The following is a 20,268-nucleotide window of genomic DNA, read 5'->3' as shown; positions in this document are numbered from 1 at the left end:
CATTGTGGTGGGTTACGTCTTTAAAAAGGTCAGCACCCATTAGCTAAGGACACTTGGCCTCGAGATGAACCCGGTTTCTGCTCATATTCTGTCCTGAAGAAATCTCAGACTGCCCCTTTTACGTAATACGTATAGGTCAGAAACTATGAATAAATAATAATAATAATAATATATATATATATATATATATATATATATATATATATATATACAGTGTGTGAATAAAAAGGCACCTATGTATATATGTATGTATAGTATGGCATTTATCATCGTTCAAAATGAGCCAGTGTCAGTTTACATTAAATCCGTTTTATTGAGCACAGTCACTTGCATCACAAAACACTAGTTAATTTTACATTGTACACGGTAAATTCACAAGCTAATTAACAGCTCTGGAAAAAAATTAAGAGATGAGTAATTTTTCTTAAATTAGCGTCTCTATGGTATGGCATATGTTCATTATGGTTACAAACTATCAAAAAAACTGAGCTGCTTTAAAGAATTTCTACACCAGAAGTGGCATAAAGTTACCCAGCAGCGGTATAACATGAAACTGTGAGTAAACATGGGGTTATTCCTATTATAGATTTCTGATTTGAATTACTAAGTTAAAATATATTTACTGTGTTGTTTAAAATAAATATGAGCTTATTTTGCTGTATTCGAGGTCTGTATGTTTTTGTGTGTGTGTGTTTTTCATTTTACTCAAACACACCTATAACTGGTAAAACCAGAGAACCTGATCCTTTGGGGTGGTCTCAGTTTTTCCCAGAGCTGTAGAGTTTGTCCACTAGGCCTACCACAATAAAACTGCCTAATTGTGTTTTAAGTGAGCAGACTCACTTCGAAGCTCTTGAGGTCTTGATATGTTAGCATCCCATTAATATACACTCTTAGAAATGTTGAGGGTGCTACAAAGGGTTCTTTTAGCGATGTCACAGAAGAGCCATTTTTGGTTACTTAAAGTAAAATTTAATTAAATTATAAATGTGTCTTGGTGTAATCAACGTTTTAAAGATTTAAGGAAGTAGATGTAAATGTTCTTCACACTCACGTCTTTCACCTGTACAAAAGTGGCTCTCTGTGAAACCACAAATTTCATATTATTCCATGGCATGACTTAAAGAATCCTTTACAGCACATTTATTGTTAGGAGTGTGCGAAAATTCCTCAGGTAAACATAATATGAATTCATAAATACATCACACTGTGAATGTTGGCAGGTATGTGGTGGAACATCTACAAAACTACGTTTTCAAGTTTCAGTAAATAAACGAGACATTATAAATACGTTAGAAATAAATTAACCCTGGTAGCCGAACAACCTTGAAGGTAATTGGGAATAAGATCACCATTCCAAATGTACGATTGGATTGATTGGTATGGAAAACCCACTGAACCAAAACGAACATACAAATGTCTATGTATAAAAGAATTAATTTGTACAAGTACTATTTCTTCCTCCTTCAGTTCATATATGATCCACGTGCCTATAGTCTGGTGATATCCTGGGCTTGGTCGGACGGGGACGTGCTGCTGGCCGGGGGAGGGTTGCGCACTGCTGCGTTTGGCGCCGAGCTGGTGCCAGAGTTGGAAGAGGATGAGGAGGGTCGAACCTTGGTGTTGGGTAGCCTGTGATCTTTCTTCCACTTCATTCTGCGGTTCTGAAACCAAATTTTGATCTGCCTCTCGGAGAGCACCAGGGCATGGGCGATCTCTATGCGCCTTCGCCGAGTGAGGTAGCGGCTGTAGTGAAACTCCTTCTCCAGCTCCAGAACCTGCTGGCGGGTGTAGGCGGTGCGCGACCGTTTGGGCTCGCATCCGCTGTAGCAAGAGTTTACTGGGAAATAGAGATAGGAGGTAAAATAGGGTAGAGAGAGATAAAAGAAAGAGGAGATACAATTGTAAAAGGATGAAGACTTATCTAGAACTTCACTGCTTTATTTTTGTTGTTGGCATGCATTTTATACAGTCTTCAAATAAAGGTGCTACGAAGGGGTCCAAAGATGTTCTAGAGATGTATGAGAGCGACAAGCCTTTGTTTAAGTTAAAAGAGCCTTCACTTAATGTGAAATGTTCTTCGTATTTCTATTGTTATTTTGTTATATCCAGAGAGATTATAGAAATTACAGTTCCAAATTCATAGAGACTCTTTTCCCACATCTTGGTCTCCTTCTCCACCTCCTCCACCTCCTCCTCTACCTCACATACATAACGGAACAAGCTGCCCAGACTATTGCCTCTTCTGTAAAATTTATGGTGGGTGTAATTGCCAGCGCATGGTCGTAAATCCGCCTCGCTTGCGTCGCTTCAAAGGATCCCTCTCCTACAGCGTGGACGTTGTGGCCAGCGCGACTGGTAATGGCAAACAATCGAGGCAAAGTAATGGGAAGGGATTGAAGCAACGCCACGCATTAAGAAAGGGAGCTACATGAGAGCAATAACGCAGTAACGATGCCATGCCTACCCGTACTGACGTGAATCTTCTTCATCCAGGGGTAGACCACTGGCTGTTTAGTCCCAGCTGGGTTGGTGGGAATTTCAGGGTCGACTTGGCTGCAGGCTGGTGGCGCAGTAACCGGCGCGGTGGACGGGGAGGTCGGAACAGCCAGCAGGTCTCCCTCGTGGGCGAGCCCGTGTCTTTGTTGAGACTCAGTCTCGGAAATGCTTTCACAGTCATACTGGCGCTCCTGGTAGCTCACTGCACGCTGAGGGTACAGCTCCTGGCGGTGATGCTGGTAGCCGGCGTCCCTTGTACGTCTGTAATAATCAGGGCTGTGGTCAGTGATGTAGTTGTTTTGTGAATATTCCTCGCAAGGAGGAAATTTGGGGTCGATGTAAGTAGACTCCATCAAATACGAGCTCATGGTCATTAATTTCGGCAGGGAGAAATAAATTTTCCCACCTTTGTCGTTTTTCTGCTCTGTAAAGCCCTCCTACCAGCGAGGGGACCCCGTAAAGTTACTTGGACCACGTGACGTAAGAGTCCAATGGTAGACGGTGAGGTAATTCCCGGACACGGACAACTATGTTTACCTGGCTTTTTTACCCTCTACTTGAGATTGTCAGAACATGTTAAACAAAGATCTTTTACACAAACTAGACCCGATGGCATGTGAACGTTATCTTTACTCACAGGATGCATACATGTATCCCAATTAGTCCAAATTTCCCAGAACTCGGTTTAGGATTTTTATTTAATTTAATATGACTATTTTAGTGGGGATGGTGGTTAGAACCTATACATATGCTTTCTAATTATATGCTGTAACTATACTGTATGTTTTATATAATAGAACATATCATTTATAAAAATATATATTTTGTAAAAAAAAAATACTAATGGTTAGCCATTTTGCACATCAATAGTGCAAATAGTAATAGTTAGCCATTTTGCACATCATAGAATTGAAACTGTAAAAGTGGTGGTGAATATTATCCAGCATCAAATATATCTTTTTACTATACAAACCCACCATTGAACAAAGACTTTAGTTTTATATGAAATGTTCATGAAGGTAAAATAGCTACATATCTGAAAAAATACACGTTTGGGGGCTAGTTTTTGCAGCACACACATCTTGTATGTATGCATCCACTGTTGATGATTCAAAAAAAACATTTTAGACCCAAAGTCTAAAAAAATCTGTGGTGTATAGCATTAGGCGGTGTATTTGTAAAAAAAAAAAAAAAACAATTGACATGATATAGAAACCCAGTTTAGGGTTACAAACTGTAATCAACAATCTGACAACATTATAATGCCATTAATTCAAAGGAGGGGATAGGGAGTATGCCACTGTCCAATGGTGATCTAAATTGATCTTTGTCTATTACATTTTATATCTAAATCTACTCTGTTATAAAAACAATAATTAATATTTTAAAAATACATATTAAAAAGAGATTTACATGACCCAGGCGCATGCATCTTTCCATAGTATTCCTAATACATTAATGTGATTGCTCTAATGCATGGCGTGCACAGTGTAGATTGTCTTAAATGTAAACAGTGAAACCAGTCTTTCCCATCCTTCCAGTCATTCAGTGCCTAAACGTTGCACGCTGTTTCACAGATTGCTGGTGGCCATTCAAGCGTAAAACAGGGGGATCTGGAATCGCCCATGTATTCCCGTAGACGCGAATTTGCGGTTGTTGAGAGTTCACACAAATTCGGTTCTACAGGGTGCATATAGACGACTTAGAATAGAAACACAATCAAAGGGAAAGCAAACGACCCCTGCCTGACGAGTAAAGGAAGAGAGAGAGAGAGAGAGAGAGAGAGAGAATGAGAGCTAGAGCAATATTAAAATCTACTTGGCCATTCAAAGCTGCTGTTTTCAGTATTGATAAACCACCACCCGCATATGTTTTCTAAATCAAATAGGAACTGAGCTTCACAGTAGTCGGTCGCCATGACTACACAAATATAATAATTTTATTTCCTATCCAAACCCACCAGTGAACCTACACGTGCCTTCTGAGTTTTTTTGTCCTGCATGTATCCCCCACCATGTTAATAATACACAGATTCAAAAATAGACCCAAATGTATTTTAAAAGAATATACAGTTAACAGAGCTTTTAGAAGTCTGTTTCCCTTCACCACCTCTTTGAATAATTATTCAGTTTTAGTTAATTGTACACCAAACCCACTGTAAATTAATTTCAATGATTAAAAATACTTAAACCTGTTACATAAACCTGTAACCTATGAGGTATTGCACACCCATCCAATATCCTTACATCTAGTTGAAGTAGCATAAGAAACAACATAGAGAAATTCAACCTATATGGTATCAATTGCATATTATAGTGAAATCTCTCACATCAGATCCAAGTGCTTTTTCATATACCAGTCCATAAATCTTAGATGCCAGGGATGTTGCAACCCCATCCCCCATTTTCCTCTCTCCTCCCTCTCTCTTGCTGAAGGCATATTTTAATATTAGACAGCCTGACCGGCGTTTCACCCCGCCATAAGATTTGTTTCAAAGGCTCACTGCCAGGGAATTATTGATGAGACACCGTCAATGAAATTTGTCCCAATACAAATGCCATTTGTCCTGCGCTCACCAGTACGAAGCTTTACTAAATGTGAATAGTCTTTATAAGCCTGTAGGTCATGATCTTGACTAGTATAAACTACAGAGGCTTTGTGTCTCTTTAGTCTAGACTCATAGTTTAGTCTAAATCCAGTTCTGAGGAGAACCTCATTATGACTCTTACAGTTCATTGTCTGTTTGGCAGCGTGTTCTCTGTCATTAATATACAGGATAGACTCACAATGACCTGTACTGAATTGATTCCAACAGAGTTCAATTGAATTGCATTTAATTAGTGTTTAGTTCAGTGGTGCCTTGCGCCTGGGTTCATATTGTATTTATTTAATGCTCAGAAAATACGTCCCTTTATGATAATACAGCTGACTAATGTGTCAAAAAGGCTAAAACAATTCCTTGGCACTACCAATAAAACACTGCCCAGTGTAATAATGTGTTTTTTTTGCCGCTTTTCAAAATGTGAAACATTAAACAGTTTGGATCTGGTTGCATTGTGTCAGAATTTCACGACGAGGGGACCAATAGAAAGGCATATATAATTACATAAAATTGACTTTTTCTTCTTCAGCAACGAGAAGACATTTATTTAATAGATAATAGGTTTATCCGTGGCAACGAAGAGACGAATAAACATCGTCTTGAAAATAGACACTTAAAATGTGATGCTTCAAATGGCTATTTGAACGATGCGACCAAAAGTGGTATACACTACTACTACTACTTATAATAATATTAATAATGCATAATAAAAATAGTTAATCTGAATAACTTAACATTAGAACTCATTTTCGTCATCAAAGAAATTTGTAGCCTCTCTTAACCTTCTACTTTGCTATAGTGTAGCTGCTCATTATCTTTCTAAGGAATCTAGAAACCAGCTCAGCACGTCATGCTCTAGGTATGGAACTAGGTGTCTGCGTGCCCAGCCTGTACACCAGGAAAGTGCATTTCTTTTAATTGTGTTATTTAAAACTAGTCCACTCTTTCACTTCTCAAATACTACATAAGAATAAACCTAGCTTTCTATGTACAAGAGTCACCACCACAATTTAATCATAACAACTTCAGTCCACATTGTTGTAAAGCTTTTACAAGATTAAAAAGAACGTTATAAGCCTGATTGAAATCCATTAGCGCCGAGAAGAGACAAGCTTTTCTCAAGGAAACATTAAATTAGGGTATTAATTAAGGTCCCCTAGGGTGGCAGAGCGGCAGGTGTCTATTTCATTACAAGCTTTGAGAAATAAGATTATTAACTTACTGCCTCGTGTGGGAGCCATTTGCTGGAGCCAAGCGAGCAGCGAACGGAGCATTTGGAGCAAGAGAATCCCCGCCAGACAGGAGACATCAGAGCGCCCACTCAGATAGACCAGCAGCTCACGACAATTAACGCGTTTGATGTAAATATATTGAGGGCTTGTCAGTTCTGCCTAACCATAAAACTTACTTTAATAGCGTCACGTGCTGGCCGCGAACCACTCACGGTCACTGCCCTTAGGCCCTGTGTTTCAAGCAACCTCCAAAAAGTTGGAAAAGTCAAAACAAAAAAAGGTGAATGCATGCGCTTTGGAGGAAGGTCAGTGCTAAATATGAGATACTGTAGAAGAAGTTTTGGTGTTGTTCCTCAGTGCTCAGTAAACCCTTGCAGATCTTTACAGCGCTGCGATGGTGAGTAGACTAAGTTTAACGTTTTACATGTGCGTGGTGTTGCCTAAAGCCTTCGTGTGTTGTGTGTCTGGTGGCTTCGTGAGCGATGGTCCTCTGGTGGTACTCATGGTGCCTCTGCCTGCTTGTGAAATGCTAGTTTGTATGATTTTGTTGTGTTGTAAGGTCAAGCAATAACCTCGTACCTCACTTTTTTAAGGTTGTTTACATTGACTTTTATTTAAAGTACTCCCCCCTCTCTTGTATATATAAAATTAGTACTGTACATCAGTCTTACTATTAGTACTGGCAACTAAGTACATTATTGTAAATCACGTCTAAGCGAAAATAGACCACTTGTAGAAGCTCCAGATCTTATTAGAACAGATGCAGGTAAAGATAAATACGGTAAAAAGGAACAAGAATTTCTCATTCTGAAGAAAGTAGTTTAGATCTTGTGAGCTAGTCTGAAGAACAGAGCTTGGTTTCAGATTTTACCTGGACGCCCCCAGCCAGCACAGCGTGTTCAATTCCTGAGCGTGTTCAGCTCACCTGATTTACCATCATTAAGCACTGATTTACCAAACCGGGTGTTGGAGGAGAACTCGTATTAATACTAGACTTCATGAGGAGAGCCTTAGACATATTTAAATGAACACAGTGATGAAAACCACCACTTTGTGTGGGAATGTTATTAGTATTTTAAAAAAACGTTAGATAAAAATCAGTAGAATTTTGTATTCCCAAAATGATATAGAAAATTAAAGTTCTAAACATATAGATCAGCACATAACACCACTGACTACTCTTGGCCTTGGTTAGCTCTGATTTATGTTAATTATGTCGTTTTTGGTTTACTCTTATTATCACATACTTAGTCTCGTGCGCAGGGGCTAGCTACACACACACACACACACACACACATCAAAGGCAGCATGGCAATGTGTCAGGGTAAGGGCTATCTCTGTTCCCATCTGTTTCGTCAGACAGGAAACAACTGTCGTCGTTTTAGAGGTGCTAGTCGAAGCCATAAAGTTTTATTACGCGTCAGGGCCGTAAAAGTTTTACAGGCATCCGTCTGTACTGTAAACAATTACTGAGGAAGTGAAGGGCCACAGGGAGGCCGGACCAAAGCTGGACTATGACTGAACAGCAAAAAACCAAAACCACTCGGGTGTAGTGTAATGAGTTAAGCACTGCTGCCTAGATATAGGCTTCTTTAACTGTACTCATAAAGCGGCTGCAACGGTAAGACAAGTAATATGAATACAATATTGAATGAGTTTGTCTACTTTATTGGTCAGAATTCCTTCAACATGCTTTTGAATCCGTATAAGGTATTCTATAGTGGTTATAATAGAAGTAGTTAACAATTACAATAATAATCATAATATTGTTTTAATCGAAATTGTATTTATTTATATTTAATATAACTTTTGGTATAATGTTCGCAATTGAGTTTTTAGCTTTCGCTCAACAGATGTTTATTACGTATTTATTAAAAACAAATACAAAAATGTGCTTGAATTAATATTCAAGGAAAACCTTACATTTACCATTTTCCCATTTGGACAAGTGACATCGACCTAAACGCACTTAGTGCCTTCTCTTCATTGTTTATGCACTGAACCAGCAGAGCTTCTACAGGACAGCTCAACACCACTGACACCATTCAGCAAGCTTTGATTTTAAAGTGTTTTTATTCAGTACATATTCAAAAAGCTCACATCCTGGACATTCCATTTTATACCTTGCTTATTGAAGCTCAGGCCTCACCGACAGGTCCAGTTCTAATACTTTCGTTAGATAAGTTCAGTCCAATGATGTAACATTTCGACTTAAAGATTAGTCAACTTAAGTAATTTCACGTGTACTGGACTTCCTAACAAGCAGTAACAGGTAACAAAATCACTAAACACACACTAAAAACAATTTCTCCAGTCAGTGGAAATTAGCTAAAGTGTGCTGACCAGTTGTGTTAGCCTCAAAATTCACTTTTTGATATAATGTGCATCTGGCAGTTATCTATTACATTGTGTCCAAATTTCGAATTGAATGTGTAAGATGCTTTTCTTCTCCAATAAAGTAGCTATTTTTGGACATACTACGTTTATGTGTGACAGCAACGATATACTACTTCAGATCTATTACACCTTATCCCAGTGGTCCACAATACAGACATAATACATAAATATACATTTTAAGATATAAGAAAAACGACATTTAATCCACATAACCACATTTAATCCCGGCTGTAAATAGAGAGAATTGACTGTGTTAAACTCTGTCCACTCAGAACTGCTGTTTAACTTTGGGCTTGGAATCCTTCTTCCACTTCATACGACGATTCTGAAACCAGATTTTGATCTGCCTTTCGTTCAGACACAGGGTGTGGGCGATCTCGAGGCGCCTTCGACGCGTGAGATAACGGTTGAAATGGAACTCTTTCTCCAGTTCCAGGGTTTGGTATCGGGTGTAACTCGTCCTCGGACGTTTCCCATCCGATTCTGGAGTGGCACCAAAATAAGATAAAGACACATCTTTAACTGTGGACTCAAAATGACCCCACATGTGGCACTTTGAGACTTGTTATGAGTGCCAAACATTGAATGTTTTTATAAATGTAAAATATCCAATGCTAAAGATACTCTGTGGAAGATCTAACTAAGCATTAACTTCTTATTCGATTTAAAAGCTGCAGGTCTTATTAGTTTAATATGGTTGTTGTCACGCAAAAACCTCGTATCTCTATGTTTGCTGTTTTTACTTGAATCTGGCAATTATTTTATATTTTATATTTTTTACATCAATTATTCTTCCATTGAAAGTTATTTTATTCTTCTGTGTAAACTTTACATTTTGGAGATACGAAGTTTATGCATTACAACAAAAATATTATGGAAATGCCAATACTTCATAATTAATATCAGTGATTTAAGGCATTTTTAAAAACAAGAATGAAAGAAAGGGAGTGTGAAATGATTATGATTAGATAACAACATATCGTCACGCAAAAAACTCATATCTCCAAAAAGTTTATACACAAGAAGGAAACATTAATTCATTTCAATGGAAGTCAATGGTAATCATTTTGGGGCATTTCTATTTGTCCATTCATAATGAAATTTGAATACAATGTAAATAACTTAAATCAGATTTAGATTCTGTCAAAAAGTCAGAACACCTTGTCATGGACACCTGGGGATGGAGATACGACTTTTTTTTGCTTGACAGCGATTATCTAAAGTGGGCACTGAAATGCGTGATATAATGAGATTTTGAAATTTGCCCAATAAACACATCGTTACTGATAAAACTCATCGACGTTCTGGTACTTTGATCTGTGCCAGATATCTTCAGAGTATCTGCACAGTTCTTTCCAAATGCTGATCTACAATTTTGCCCGTTTCCCTTTAAACACAGTAGGACTTTGGTTGTGCGGTTTGTTTCTCTTATCCAATTACGGCGTCATAAATTTGGCCCGAGATCGTCTCTTCGTCGCAAGCGGACAGTTTTACGAGCAATTGAAGCCTTTGTCATAAAATTTACGACTGCCAGTTTTATTATTTCCGAACGCGCTCTATAAAACTCAAGGGAGGAAAAAAACACAATGAATGGAGAAGGTTGGGAAAAGCGACGATGGAGCGAAGTGGAAGTGAGAAACTACACCTCGGTGCAACTGCAGGGAAAACTTTACCGTGGCTCATGTGTAGTTTAGTCATCCAGGGGTAAATCTGAGGCTGTTTGGAGCTTAGTGGTGCTTGACGAGCTTCACATGTCGCCTGGACGGACCGAGAAGCTCCTGCTTCAGTTTCCACCACGCATTTGGTTCCTCCCTGGGCTTTCCCACATTCCATGCGAAGAGTGCTGAGATGTGGGACTTTTGGAGGCTCTATGGGCGGCTCCCCGCTCGTGCTGCCTGGCCGACCGGAGCCCATGTCTTCCAGGCGCGTGGAGCTCCACTCTGGTGGTTCCCTGAACCTGAAGGAGCTATAGCGGTTCTCAAGAGAACCGAATCCACAGCGAGGTGACGAGGAACTACGAGGAAAGGAGGACGATGCATGACTTGAATTGTCGAACCACGAGCCGGAAACGTAAGAAGTCATCATCTCACGAGCGAAGCGGAGCAGAAGAGGCACATTTACGTGGTTGAATTAGTGCGCGCGGAAGCTCGTAGTTTGTTGTTGGTAATTTGTCAGCGTTCTTGTATTTGTTACTGTAATCGTGTTTGATTTGTGTCTCTTTTTGAACTTCGTGGAAGCTTTATAAGCTAAAACGCGCTGGATTTATAGATGAGGGATTTTTTTCTCCTTTGCCCAAATATGGATCGTTTCAAGGGGATCACGTGTGCGTGCTGTCCAGTCATAAATTTAGTTAGATCGTACCAGCAGGTTATTGATGGAGGTGGGCAAAACATTTGATAAGTTGGTAAAGGGGACATGGTTAGGGGGTGGTGTTGTTGGTTGAGGGAAGGGGGGGGGGGGGGGGTGATGGAAGAGACAAACAGGACCGAAGCCCAATAGCGTCATCTACTGCTTAAGCCTGTACAGGACAGGTGACTCTTATGCAATTACGCCATTACACTCTTTACTGTAGAGCCAACGTGTAGATTTGCATTCTTAAAAAAACAAAGATGCTACACATGATTTTTAAGCGATGCGGTAGAGGAACCACTTTTGGTTCCACAAAGAATCATGGTTGTAAACCAGATGTGTACGTTTGAGGGGTTTTGAAGGTCTGAAGCTTCACTTGAGAAAAAAGGTTCTTCTCTAGTTTAAAAGTTCCCATATTTCTTTTGCAAAAATATGGTTCTAGATAAACAAATGTAGTTCTTCTACAGCATATCAAAGAACACTGCGTTTGGAATATTATAATATATATATATATAATATTCCAAACGCAGTGTTCTGTGATATGCATTTGATGTTCTTTGAAGAGTACTTTGAGCGAGGAAGGTAAACACGTTCAGGATAAAATATAAAAACTATTTGTGCATTAGGAAGGCAACAAAATTACTCAGGAAAACAACCTACATTCAATCTACCATTGGTCCTATAGTACACTATTTGAATCGTTATTTTTTTTCTGTATTTCAATAAAAACAATAAATAAATAAAGAGCCAACTTTGGAAATGTTTGCTGTATATAAAACAAGCCACTTTATAAACTGGTATTAGAGATGCAACGATCATTTTATTACAAACATACGCATTATTGTTCTGTCCATACTGGCAAACACACACAAATTAACTATACTATGAAGTACTTGTTTGCTCTTATTTATTTTATGACTTCGCCGGCCTATTGGTCTATAAGTGAGTTTATTTGTTAGATTATATAAGAGAAATGCAACTCTCCAGCTCGAGATTTAAAACAGTAGCATTGTAAAACACGCCTTACTGACCAGTTTGTAACTAATAAAGTTTGATTATTGTAATAAAGATTTTTGGGTTATTTGTGCTCTTGTCTTTTCCTACAATCAGATACACTCAAACCGGATTCTTTATCCACACATATCTTAAATAACACACATAATTAGTTGTATTAATTGATAAATTCTAAAAATCAACGGTGCGGACTTTAAATAAATGTTACTTGGTGGATGAATGAGAAATACTGACAGATCATAAATATTGGGACAGAACAGACTCTAAACTCTCTTCGAGGATTATCCAATTTTTAAACTGACTACCTTTTATGTTAGTATTGTCTTACAGTATTGCTGGATATCAGTCTTCTTCATATATATTCAATCTTCTTAAAGGTCCTAACAATCTGTAGATGCACAGTTTAGAAAACCTAGACTGCACGAGCACAAATGCAGGCGCTGGACTCTCACCTTCATAGTCTTTGTATTAGAATGGCTTAGCGTGAATCCCATACATTGTTCATATAATGTTGCTGTTTTTATGCAAAACCTTATCGACGTCTACGCATCAAAGTCAACAGTACAGTCATATTTTAACTTGGTTTAAAGTGAGTTCTAACACTTTGCAACGTCTAAAAGCTGAGGAGTACGTTTTCAAACACGTTCAGGCTTGTTCACAATTCAGTCTACAGACTAGTATACGTCATGTTTGCATCATTTTAATGCTTTATACAGTGATAAAAAACAGTATAACAATGCAGGGTATGCAACATAAATGAAAAAACAAGTTATTTTTGTAATGCCACAGTACATAAACAAAAAGTCATAGTCAAATAGTTTGACTGTTTTATTTTATAATTTTATTTTTTGAACATAGGAGTAGCTAATAATATTAGCGTGATATGCAACATACATTCATGGTACAAATTATGAAGAATACACAGAGAATTATGAAGAGTTGAACCACACAGGCAATGCTGCGGAGTGGGATACGGAATGCAGTATTGTGTTCCTAAACAGTAAAGTCAGACGAGTTTGTCTCGTTGTGTTCAGTTTTGGCGTTTTAAGCGTTGTGCCAAACTTCAATAGGTAGTTTTCGATAGGTAGTGATTCGTACAGCGATACAGATTTTATGCACCAGTTCTAGATCTATTCCTTCTTCTCACTCGTGGCTGCTTCTGGGTCGTCCTCTTTGCCCGCGTCCTGGCTACCTACCGACGGGACACTGTCGTTGAGGGTGGAGGTGAGATTGCTTTCCTTCTTCCATTTCATCCTGCGGTTCTGGAACCAAATTTTGATCTGACGTTCAGTAAGGCACAACGCGTTGGCGATCTCGATGCGCCGGCGTCTTGTCAAGTAGCGGTTGAAGTGGAACTCCTTCTCCAGTTCTAGTGTTTGGTACCGGGAGTAGATCTGACGACCTCTTCGCCTGTCAGACCCATAGCCGACCCCTGCTAAAAAAAAATTTTTACCATAAGTTTCTGCACAATCACAGTCAGTTTTAAGCTTAAATTTTGTCAAAATCTCTGTCAAAACAATTTTTGTCATTTTTTCAATTTTGACCTTGATTTAAATCTGGCATTTGTTCTTTATATTTCAACCACATTTGACGATGGCCATTTGTAATAATCCAAAATGCCTAAATGATGAATAAAACAATTTTCCATTTGCTTACAAAGTCTTTTTTTCGTTCTCCCGTAGAATTGAAAGTTCAGAGATACAAATGACGACAAATGAGTTTCAACTGACACAACTCAGTTGTTAAGTCTGGTGAACTCATTCCAATAATGTTTGTGTTATTTCCATGTCATTTCCAACCAATCACCCTTATTTTTTAAACCAAGGCAAGGCAAATGAAGCCATAAAACTCTAAAGCCCTTCGAGGTTGGATTGTGTTTTGAATAGTCTTGAGCGAGTGTATGTTGGCCAAAAGGGTTTTCCCCCAAGAGATAAAAGGCATTTACTGCACAGCGACTACGCGGAGCTCCTCTAATGCTTTATGGGGTGATAAAACACGCGTTTCAAGTCGTAAAATGTTTTTGACCCCCAGTATTTGAGTGCCTACTCACCGCTGTGCGAGTTCATCCGCTGCATCCACGGATAGATCTGAATGCTGCCGTTCTTTGGGTCCTGAGATGCACCTCTGCCTTGTTCTGAGGGGTACTCTTGAGCCAACGAACCCTGCGCGCTCTGCCCTAGGCTCTGCCTGCAACTTGGGAGCGCATCCTTGTCCTGGTAAAACACATTGGACCCATAGTCATACGGTGCCCGACCGGAGCCGAACACAACGTTGTCTTGTGGTGAATAGAACGGCGTGGAGTATATCCGGTTCTGGGCCACAGCGGCGCCATAGGAAGAGAAGTGGCGAACGGGGTCATAAGTTGTCGAGTTTAGGGCCACGTTGGGTAGAACCTCCTGACCACCAGTCAAATGGCACGAGAGCGACGGGTTCGTAAAATAGGAATTCATACCGTCCCTCTCTTGCCGTAAACCGTGCTCCCACTCTTTCTTACCCTCCCTCCCTTACGTTCTCTGATTCCTCTCTCTCTCCCTCTCTCACCCTTTCTCTCTTTCTCTCTCTCTCTCTTTCCCTCACTCAACTCTGCCTATCTCTCTCTGTCAGCCTGTTTTTTAATAGATTTCTATGTCATTTAATTTCGAGACCCAATAAAGGCACCATGTACGCAGCCGTGTTTCTAAAGCCTCCTTCTAAGCTGGACAACGATGACAGTGTCAGCTGACCAATTTCTGTCCAATGGAAAACGTGATCACGAAGAAAGTGGAGGAAAAAATCTAAGTCGACTTCTTCATTATTCTTTATTTTTCGCCTAAATAACAATAAAGCTAAACCAGCTGAGATGCATATGATACACTGCTATAGTATAAAACAGCTTTTTCACCTTAAAACCGCAGTAACATAGTAATTTATGTAATTTATGCTCTCTTTTACTCTCTCTCTCTCTTACACACACACACACACACACACACACACAATCAGCATCTCACGCAACCTTCTTGTCCCGATCATTCTCCTACAAAGTGAAATGTAAAGGTTTCCAAAGTCATTCTTTGAAATAAACCAAAACAATTAAACATTAAGAAAAAAAATAGTTTTAACTAAAATACATCACTGATGCAGAGCTAAATCTATCTTAAACAAATCTGTGTTCATATAAGAGACATAAGAGTAAGAAACGCTGATTACATTATTCAAATTGTTTCAATGTTTTGAAGCAACAAAGGTGCACAATAAATAAACTCTAAACAAAACAACAGGATACTAAAAAAAGGATATTACATGTTTAGTGGTTTGCATGTGGAAGTTGTACTAAACCAGAGAGGGCATCCACACACACACACTTTGCCTCACTTCTACGTTTGTAGGAAATTCCTCTGTGTAATTAATCCATAGCTTTTTTACTGCCGGAGAAACTGCGAGTGATTTATCGGGCAGTGTGGGTTTCAGAGCTGTGATCAATTCTAATACAGTTCTATTTGAAGCAAAAACTGGTTTAGCAACTAATTCGATTTTAATATATGTAACAACACTTGCTATATGTTTAGAAAGCAAATCCACACATATAAAATGAACGATTTGTCTTTTATTTGTAGCCGGTAATACATTATGTCAATAGCTTTATAAATAATTGTAAAACATAACCCGAATAATACTATTGCGTTTTACTGATCCACGTCTCTTTGATATGCTAGTATATATGTTAATAAATAAATTCAGTTTAGAAATAAGAGTATTTAAACAACTGAATTTATGAATTAAACCTAAATTATAGCCTCAAAAAATGTCAGGTTTAAGCACTATTGACAATCTTGTCAACACAATACAACAATGTTGAACTTTTTTTTTCGGTGAATCGTAACCCAACAAAGTGTGTGCTTTTTCCTTAACTACTTCACTGTGTGCTATGTCCTTTTGTGCACAGGGAAATGTGTGTGTGTCTGTGTGTGTTTGGGAGGGGGGGGGTGGTTTATGGCAGTTTTACTGCGAAAGAATGCCTTAACGCCTTAGCCGAGTCATAAAACCAGACAAATGTCAACTTCCAGCAGAAGCACGCTTACTAGAAGAACAAGCAACAAAGATCTTCATATCAGTGGGTGCTTGTTCAATTCGCTTCTGCACTGTAAGAATGGGTTGGTCAGTTCAACCTAAAATCGTCACATTAACACTATTTATTTAACTAAAATTAAACAATGCAATGCGAAATAAATAGACTAGATTAACTACTGTCCTGTTCTAAGTTTTTGCAGCAGGGATAACTGTCTGGGTGTCTAGAAGATTTATGTTTAGTTCATTCAGTCACAAAATACGTAAAACGTTTTTTAGCTGCTTGCAGACCATGTGGTCAACTAGGCTGAGCCGAAACCGATTCATGTGACATAATACAACGAAATAAAACTAACTAGACTTAAACCTCAACAATGAATACATTTTTATGATGCTGTAGCCTAAACCGCTCTTACTCAACCACTACATTTCATTCATTTCAGTATTTTATTTTTAATAATACTCTCATTAATGTATTTTATTGCACATTTTAACGTCTAATATAGTCTACACAACATAATATGTAATATACTCACAATATTGTCTTTTTTTCATATTGTTTGCATATTTTAAACGAATCTGTTAATATGTTATAACTGTTAATATGTCAATAAAACGATTGAATCTTGCATCTAATGAACACTCATTTCCAAACAGTAGTAAAAAGAGAAAGCAATGAACCGTCAAAAATGCTGTTCTTGACAAGTTAAAATATGTTTCAGCCTTTAGCTGCCTGTCTGTTTAATTAAAACAGGGCTGAATGTTGTCATACATTGAATTGAATTATACAACGCAAGATGTTAGCTATACATTAAGAAAATCAACATTAATCAGAAACACTTCAAATCTTCTTCTGAACCTTAATCGAAAAATATTTTTTTTTCATTTAAGTACCCCAAGCGTCACATCATCGGAGGTAAAAACGTGAAATGCCACTTTGATCTGGAACTCTGACCACTTTTACAGCCTTCTTTCCATAATTTAGCCCATATGAGTCGCGCTGTTGAGTTGAGAATGTGACAGCGAGAAAAGACGGAGATTCATCTTTTACAAAACTGTCGATTAAAGAAATTACACGTATGTCAACCGTAGCAAACAGCACCAACAACGTACAGTTTGCTCACTGCAACGTACTTGCCTGAGCGCAGATCTACGTCAAAGCAGATGGTAAGCTATTCACCAGCGGGTCTACATACTGTAGCGTTGCATTATTTATAAAGTGAATATAAACTGGAAAGAGAAGCAAATTGCTCTTGTGATTGTGAAGTAGGAGCGTGTAGTAAATTGTTTTTTTGCATCCTTCTGGGGAGGGTCGTGAGAGCCGAGCCTCAACACGCTTCTGGATGATGTCTCTCATTTGACAACTGGGCTGCAGTCGAAGACACAAAATCAGAGGTGGGTGGAGTAACCTAAAACCATGCTTAATACCCCAGCAACAACAACAACAATACAATTCTATCTCTCTCCACATATATAGATATAATGATGCTGATGTTTTGTTTTGTTTTTGTTTTTTGTTTTTTTAAACCAAAACGAATGAGTAAATACACGTTTTACTGAACTGAAAATGTCTAAAGGACATTTAGTAAAATAAAGTAAAAAAAAAACAACAACAAAAAAAACAAATTTAATTAAATGAAGATCCCGTCGTTTTACAACTAGTACAACTAGTACTTTATATCGTACTTTCCTTCTCTTCACTCGTTTCACTGCTAATCTACTATATCATTTTATTATCAGTCTAATTTAACAATTAAAAAAAAAATGTTTTTTTAGAGCCATGCCAATGCAGAATGAGGTTAGACCCTTCAAGTGTTTGGTCATATATAGTTTCAGAATCAGAGGTTTCTTCTGTCGCTTTCACAGTTAAACCTCATTATGAGGTGTCGCTGATGTTTCCAAGACTAGCGAGACTTCCGCTGCTGACCTTTTGGGAGGGTTATAAAATAGACACAATTGGTCCACGTTTGCTTCGACAATAGCACACATTGCAGCTAATCACGTTGAACGTTTTTGACCTCATAACTGGATAGTCACCATTCAGTGTGTATCTTAAGTGGTTTATAAGTTTAACCTATATTACTGATTTTGTTCGATCTCTTACTGTATTAAGCATTTCAAAGCAGGGCTACAGATTAACAGCGCAGACTACACTGCTCAATTAAATTACATACCAGTCAACTAAACTAGTTTCATTTACGGGAGATATATTTCTCAGTTCTCTTGGGAATTGATGAGACTTTTGAACAAAGACATATAAGTAATCACACACATTTCACAGAAGCATACTAATTTAAGAGGTAGTTTGGTATGTACTGAATGGTGATTAAATACATTAAATGAGCAATTCTGTCCTTTAAACTAGGAAGGCACGTCCAGAGCCCTAAAATTGTTTCCTCGTTGAACTTCCTGACCATAGATTGAAACAGCTCCACCCACGTTTACATGGCTCTCTGAGTCCCCCTATGACAGCTCCAGAGGATATATGTTACTTCTAACTTGGCTTAAGCGAATGTAACATGGATTAGCAGAACGATTATGATGAACCACATCTCCATTATATTGCAGGGAAACACAGAAGATTTCTTACCTTACATCTCTCACAGCTAAGTGCAGAAGTTTTCAATGTAACAATAAGGAAAAAATGCAGTGTTCATATTTGACGTTCAAACCCTTCTCATGTTCAAACTGGTATGTTATTGATATTAATATAAAATATAAGACTTAAGCAGTGTATTCCAGCAGTGTATATGCAAGACAAACACCGAACATTCATACGATGCGTACGACGTGTACGACACACACACACACACATATACATTCACATACATTTCGGATTTCTGTATGTATATATATATATATATATATTCTATACAATCACAATTTCAGTTACCCTCCCCTCCAATGAAACGGCGATGCTTAAGTTTTAAATAAATAAACTGTGTTGGTTTTTCCTTGTGAAAGAACTGCTTAGTAAAACGAGACATTAAAAAACAAGAGTGGCAATATATTGAACACTAGATGGCAGCATCAACCTCTGCTACGTTTATGAACGAGGGGCCCAATCCTTCAATGTCATTTGGTGGTCACAGGATTAAGTGTTTACACTCATCCGATTTCATTTAATTATGTGATTATTGTTGGAATACGAATTTATCTTGGGATGAGTTTAATGTTTATACGAGCTGAACAGTTAATAATTTGCCCTTCATTTTAATTCACATGTCTTATATGGAATAAATAATAGTTGTGTAAACACTGGAGGAACCTTTCAAAGTTGCATAAAACCTAAAATTCCAAAAAACATACATTTAATGCACTTCAGTAAATGTGTACTACTCTGTACTCATTTTTTCTGTTATCATTAGATAGCATTAGGCAACGAAGGACGTGGTGTATTTCATAGCTAAATAATATTCTTCATATAATATAATTAGAATCTAGTCTAGTACATCTAGTCGTGTACTAGATTTTCAGACTGCTGTATATCAAACTTTGTCTGGGCTGGTTTCAGAGTCCCCCTTTGTTGGGCCTTTAGAATGTCCTTTTATTTTCAGAAAGATATCAGGATAAATTAATCGTCCTAATCGTATTCGTCAACACAATGGTCTCCAGTACTTCAGATCCTTCAAGCTAGGGGATAAACGTTTTAACCCCATATGTAAAACCCCACACACAATTCTTTTTCTGACTTTTGTGTCTTCTGCATTTTAGAACTTTACAACCAAACCTACAATTGCTTTCTCATGTTTTCACGCTACGTCTCCTAAGAACCATTAGATGTATATACTAACAGTGTACAGAAGGACTAGTCCGTTTTACTGTTTATTTCCTCGCCATATGAATTCACTTTTGGTAACCTTCAAACTTTTGCAACTTTAAACCAATAATAAATGTAAGGAACCGCAAGCTTACCTGCTTTCCCAAACCTCCCCGTTGACATCCAGAATGTGGTGACGAGCCTAGTCAGCCAGCTGAAGAGAGGGCAGGGGTGGTGTTAAGCTGCCTGATGTTTAAGTCATTTCATTAGATATCCCAAATCTTATCTGAATTCAGTTTCATTCAAGAAACAAGCAGTTACGCGGCGTCCCATGCACGCCATCGGATGCGACGAAGGGAGGGAAGAGGTGA

At 38.3% G+C, this 20,268-nt stretch overlaps 3 protein-coding genes across 4 annotated transcripts; all 3 read right to left on the bottom strand.

The window, feature by feature from the left end:
* Nucleotides 1–289: 289 nt before the first annotated feature.
* LOC140542706 (homeobox protein Hox-C4a-like) lies at nt 290–4,169 on the bottom strand. The gene is made up of 2 exons (XM_072665604.1): nt 2,468–4,169; nt 290–1,840 (listed from the first exon to the last, which is right to left on the bottom strand). Exons 1-2 carry the CDS (start codon nt 2,871–2,873, stop codon nt 1,491–1,493), a joined length of 756 nt encoding a protein of 251 aa, XP_072521705.1. The 5' UTR covers nt 2,874–4,169; the 3' UTR covers nt 290–1,490.
* A 4,237-nt stretch (nt 4,170–8,406) lies between these two features.
* Nucleotides 8,407–10,812, bottom strand: LOC140543386 (homeobox protein Hox-C5a-like). The gene is made up of 2 exons (XM_072666511.1): nt 10,404–10,812; nt 8,407–9,213 (listed from the first exon to the last, which is right to left on the bottom strand). Exons 1-2 carry the CDS (start codon nt 10,810–10,812, stop codon nt 8,999–9,001), a joined length of 624 nt encoding a protein of 207 aa, XP_072522612.1. The 3' UTR covers nt 8,407–8,998.
* Nucleotides 10,813–12,602: 1,790 nt separating this feature from the next.
* On the bottom strand, nt 12,603–15,725 carry hoxc6b (homeobox C6b). 2 transcript variants are annotated; one of them, XM_072665605.1, is made up of 2 exons: nt 14,144–15,725; nt 12,603–13,528 (listed from the first exon to the last, which is right to left on the bottom strand). In XM_072665605.1, exons 1-2 carry the CDS (start codon nt 14,541–14,543, stop codon nt 13,224–13,226), a joined length of 705 nt encoding a protein of 234 aa, XP_072521706.1. In that variant the 5' UTR covers nt 14,544–15,725; the 3' UTR covers nt 12,603–13,223. The 2 variants fall into 2 exon arrangements, with proteins under 2 accessions (XP_072521706.1, XP_072521707.1); XM_072665606.1 differs by having other exon boundaries at nt 12,603–13,525.
* Between the last annotated feature and the right edge of the window lie 4,543 nt (nt 15,726–20,268).

Source organism: Salminus brasiliensis, chromosome 21 (genome assembly GCF_030463535.1).
Source record: "Salminus brasiliensis chromosome 21, fSalBra1.hap2, whole genome shotgun sequence".
NCBI classification, from domain to species: Eukaryota; Metazoa; Chordata; class Actinopteri; order Characiformes; family Bryconidae; genus Salminus; species Salminus brasiliensis.
Note: the sequence above shows the minus strand (reverse complement) of the source record. Positions and strands in the feature narration are given on the sequence as shown.